This window comes from Chrysochloris asiatica, unplaced genomic scaffold (assembly GCF_000296735.1).
Source record: "Chrysochloris asiatica unplaced genomic scaffold, ChrAsi1.0 scaffold00010, whole genome shotgun sequence".
Taxonomy (NCBI): Eukaryota; Metazoa; Chordata; class Mammalia; order Afrosoricida; family Chrysochloridae; genus Chrysochloris; species Chrysochloris asiatica.
This window is the reverse complement of record NW_006408528.1, coordinates 20,979,369-20,981,517: the sequence shown is the minus strand read 5'-3', so window position 1 is coordinate 20,981,517 and position 2,149 is coordinate 20,979,369. Positions and strand designations below refer to the sequence as shown.

At 38.5% G+C, this 2,149-nt stretch overlaps 1 protein-coding gene across 1 annotated transcript in view; it reads right to left on the bottom strand.

The window, feature by feature from the left end:
* The window catches only part of SLC25A40 (solute carrier family 25, member 40), a 35,532-nt gene extending 33,839 nt beyond the window's left edge, over nt 1-1,693 (bottom strand). Inside the window, exon 1 of the mRNA XM_006834322.1 lies at nt 1,597-1,693. Coding sequence (XP_006834385.1) covers nt 1,597-1,693 — 97 coding nt within the window. The remainder of the gene's footprint in view (nt 1-1,596) is intronic.
* Between the last annotated feature and the right edge of the window lie 456 nt (nt 1,694-2,149).

Genomic DNA, 2,149 nt, shown 5'->3' with positions numbered 1-2,149 from the left:
ATCACCAAGGCCATATTTTCCAACTACTGATCCTTCCTCTTTGCTCCCAACCTTTGCATTCCAATCACCAGTAATGAGCAATACATCTTGATTGCATGTTCGTTCAATTTCAGATTGAAGAAGTTGGTAGAATTCTTCTATTTCATCCTCACTGGCTTCAGTGATTGGTGCGTAAATTTGAATAACAGTGGTATTAACTGGGCTTCCCTGTAGGCACAACGATATTATCGTATTATAAACAGCATTGTACCTCATGACTGATCTGGATATGTTCTTTTTGACAATGAATGCAACACCATTCCTCTTCAATTTGTCATTTGCACCATAGAAAACCAAGTGGTTGTCAGATTCAAAATGGCCAATTCCAGTCCATTTCAGCTCACTAATGCCTAAGAGGAGCTCTGGTAGTGTAGTGGTTATGAATCGGGCTGTGAACTACAAGGTCAGTAGTTCGAAACTACCAGCAGTTCCGCTGGAGAAAGATGAGGTGTTCTGCTCCCATAAAGATTTACAGCCTCGGAAACCCTGTGCAGGGTCACTATGAGTCGGAACCGACTCCATGTACTTAACAACAACAATGCCTAAGATATCGATATTTATGTGTTCCATTTGATTTTTAACAACTTCCAATTTCCCCAAATTCATACTTAGTACAATCCATGTTCTGATTTTCAATGGATATTTACAGTTGTTTCTCTTCATTTTGAGTTGTGCCCATCAGCAAATGAATGTCCCACAGGCTTTGCTCCCACAGGCTTTACTCCATTCACATCATCACAGTCAACTATACTTTGAGGAGGCAGCTCTTCCCCAGTCACATTTTGAGTGGCTTCCAACCTTGGGGCTCATTTTCCAGCACTATATCTGACATCGTTTCTCTGCTGTTCTTAAAGTTATCAGTGACTAAATATTTGGAAGTAGTTCGTCACTCCTTCTTCCTAGTCTGTCTTCATCTAGAAGATCATCTGATACCTGTCCACCATGGGTGACCCTGCTGGTATTTAAAATACCAGTGGCATAGCTTTCAGAATCACAGCAACTCACAAGCCACCATAGTACAAAAAACTGACAAACGAGTGGCATTTATTATCTTATAATAATAAAATGAGAGAGATGCAAGCAAAGAGAAAGATCCACTACCAAGAAAGAAGAGCTGGAGTGGAGTGTCGTTTGGACTGAGAGTCCCTGTACAATGAAACTCTTGGACCCAGGGCAAGACTGATACCTAGACATGTGGCTATCTCCAAGGAATGCCAGGCCTGCAGACACTAAAGGAGATAAGGACCTTACTCCTAAACCGTGAACCTACACAGAGAGAAAGCCTTCCCCTAGAGCTGGCACCATAAATTTGGACTTCTAGCCTGCTAAACTGTGAGACAGTAAATGTCTGTGTATTAATGCATCCACCTGTAGTATTACTGTTGTGTTGTTGCTGTTTTTAAGTGCTGTTGAGTCCATTCCCACTCATAGCAACCCTATGTAGGTTTTCAGAGGAATAGCTGGTGGGTTTACACCACCAACCTTGCAGCTAGCAGTCTAGTGCTTATTCTACAGCATTAAATCACTAAGACAAAATAATCATTAACATTATTTTACCTATTAGTGATGTCAGTATAGCTCCAGTACAAGAGGCAAGCATTTGTTGAAGAGGTGTTACTTTGACAATCTCTGGTGTCTCCATTTCAGGGTCCATGTTTTTAGCTAATTGAAGAAAAACCTGTTACAGAAAAGTGGACTGTTGAAAAGTTAAATAAACTATAAAAATAATAATCAGTATTTATATTGAAGAACATGCTCTTCAACACTATCAAATGTAAATACATAAATTCTGTGTACAAAGATACCATAAAACTGGCCTTGATAAAGCATGCTCTCAGATTTCCCAATAATGGTATGCACTTCAGCTAAGCTGTAAGTACAGCATCTTATTTGTAAGACAGCTAATAACAAACAGTTGACCTAGCAGGCACAGAATTTGAGACTTTAGCCTCAGAGAATGAGGAAACCTAGCATTATTTTTAATTACATAATAAAAGTGATCCATGACCTAAATAGATTTGATGAGAGAATATTTTTCTTAAAAAGTCAAATAAAATTTAAAAATCACTTTCAAAATATATAAAAATCACTTATAAATTTACTATTCAAA